This window comes from Drosophila ficusphila, unplaced genomic scaffold, assembly GCF_018152265.1.
Source record: "Drosophila ficusphila isolate 14025-0441.05 unplaced genomic scaffold, ASM1815226v1 contig_198, whole genome shotgun sequence".
In the NCBI taxonomy this organism is placed as follows: domain Eukaryota; kingdom Metazoa; phylum Arthropoda; class Insecta; order Diptera; family Drosophilidae; genus Drosophila; species Drosophila ficusphila.
Window position 1 is genome coordinate 9,162,763 of NW_025064092.1, and position 1,142 is coordinate 9,163,904.

The following is a 1,142-nucleotide window of genomic DNA, read 5'->3' on the forward strand; positions in this document are numbered from 1 at the left end:
GGAATCCGCGGCACACTGGAGATGAGAGCGGCCCGACGTCGCCGTGATAATGACTTTTTGTCTCTGCTCGAATGTCACTTGATGTTTGTGGGCCCTTCGCTGGTGTGCCAGCTTCCTGAGTACACTCGCAAAATGTATTGTATACCCAAAGAGTTCTACATTTAGAGAACTAGAACCACTTGGGAATTCTAATTATTGTAACGGGTATAAAAATAAACCTTCCTGCGTTAAAGTTTTTTTCATGAACATATATAAATGCATATCTTATTAACTTCTCAAAGCAATTTAGGACTTCCTAGATAATTTTATTTTTTTATTGTATAAATTCGGATTTACTTTTGTGGGCAATATTTTTCTGGGTGCTGTGTTTTCCTGCTCTTTGTTGCTTTGCTTTCTGTTGCCTTTGTTGTCGCAGTTTTCGTTTTTATGCCTCGAGGTCATTTAAGTTCAACCCGCCACAACCGCCTCCTGATTAATTGGCCATGAGGAAGCGAATCTGCTGGCAAAGCACACCGGCAGGAAGGAAGAAAGTACGAGTAGAAAAGCCAGAGAGCCAAGGAGCTATCAAGCAGCCTGGCATAGCAACCTATCGGTTTTAGAAAGTTAGCCCTGCTTGAATTGTCATAGGCAGTTGAGCCTTCGTTTCTACACTCTGTTCAAAATTTTTCTACACTTTTTCATTTGGTTTCCCATAGAAAAGGAAAAACAACAAAAAAATAGGAGGTTTGGGTATGCTTCAGGGATTCGTCGTGTGATCGCCACAACCATGCCGGTCACCTATAAGACACGCTCATTACCGCAACAAAGGCGTCTGGTGCCGAACCTGCTGCGATCGATACTCCACGTCCTGGAGGAGAACCATCGACCCATGACCGACTCCGAGTTGCTCTCCGCACTGGCGATCCAGTACCGCCGCAACGATCCCGAGTTCTACCGCCAAGTGCAGCTCAATCTGCGCGATGGCGTCGAATACGGCATCTTGAAGCGACAAAGGAACCTCTTCTCACTCCGCTCCCGACGCCTGGGCGAGCTGATGGCCACGCTGGGTAGCCCGTCACACTAAATGGGAATCCAATAACTCAGCTCTGGACTGAAACCACTGGAATCGAAGCCGAAACGTGTTAATAAACCTGGAACTCTAA

At 46.2% G+C, this 1,142-nt stretch overlaps 1 protein-coding gene across 1 annotated transcript; it reads left to right on the forward strand.

Moving 5' to 3' along the window:
• Window positions 1-626: 626 nt before the first annotated feature.
• LOC108091293 lies at window positions 627-1,142 on the forward strand. Its single transcript, XM_017190416.2, has one exon. It carries the CDS (start codon window positions 767-769, stop codon window positions 1,061-1,063), a length of 297 nt encoding a protein of 98 aa, XP_017045905.1. The 5' UTR covers window positions 627-766; the 3' UTR covers window positions 1,064-1,142.

Coding starts and splice junctions, on each gene's coding strand:
- LOC108091293 (XM_017190416.2), top strand. CDS start 767: ATGCCGGTCACCTATAAGACACGCTCATTACCGCAACAAAGGCGTCTG.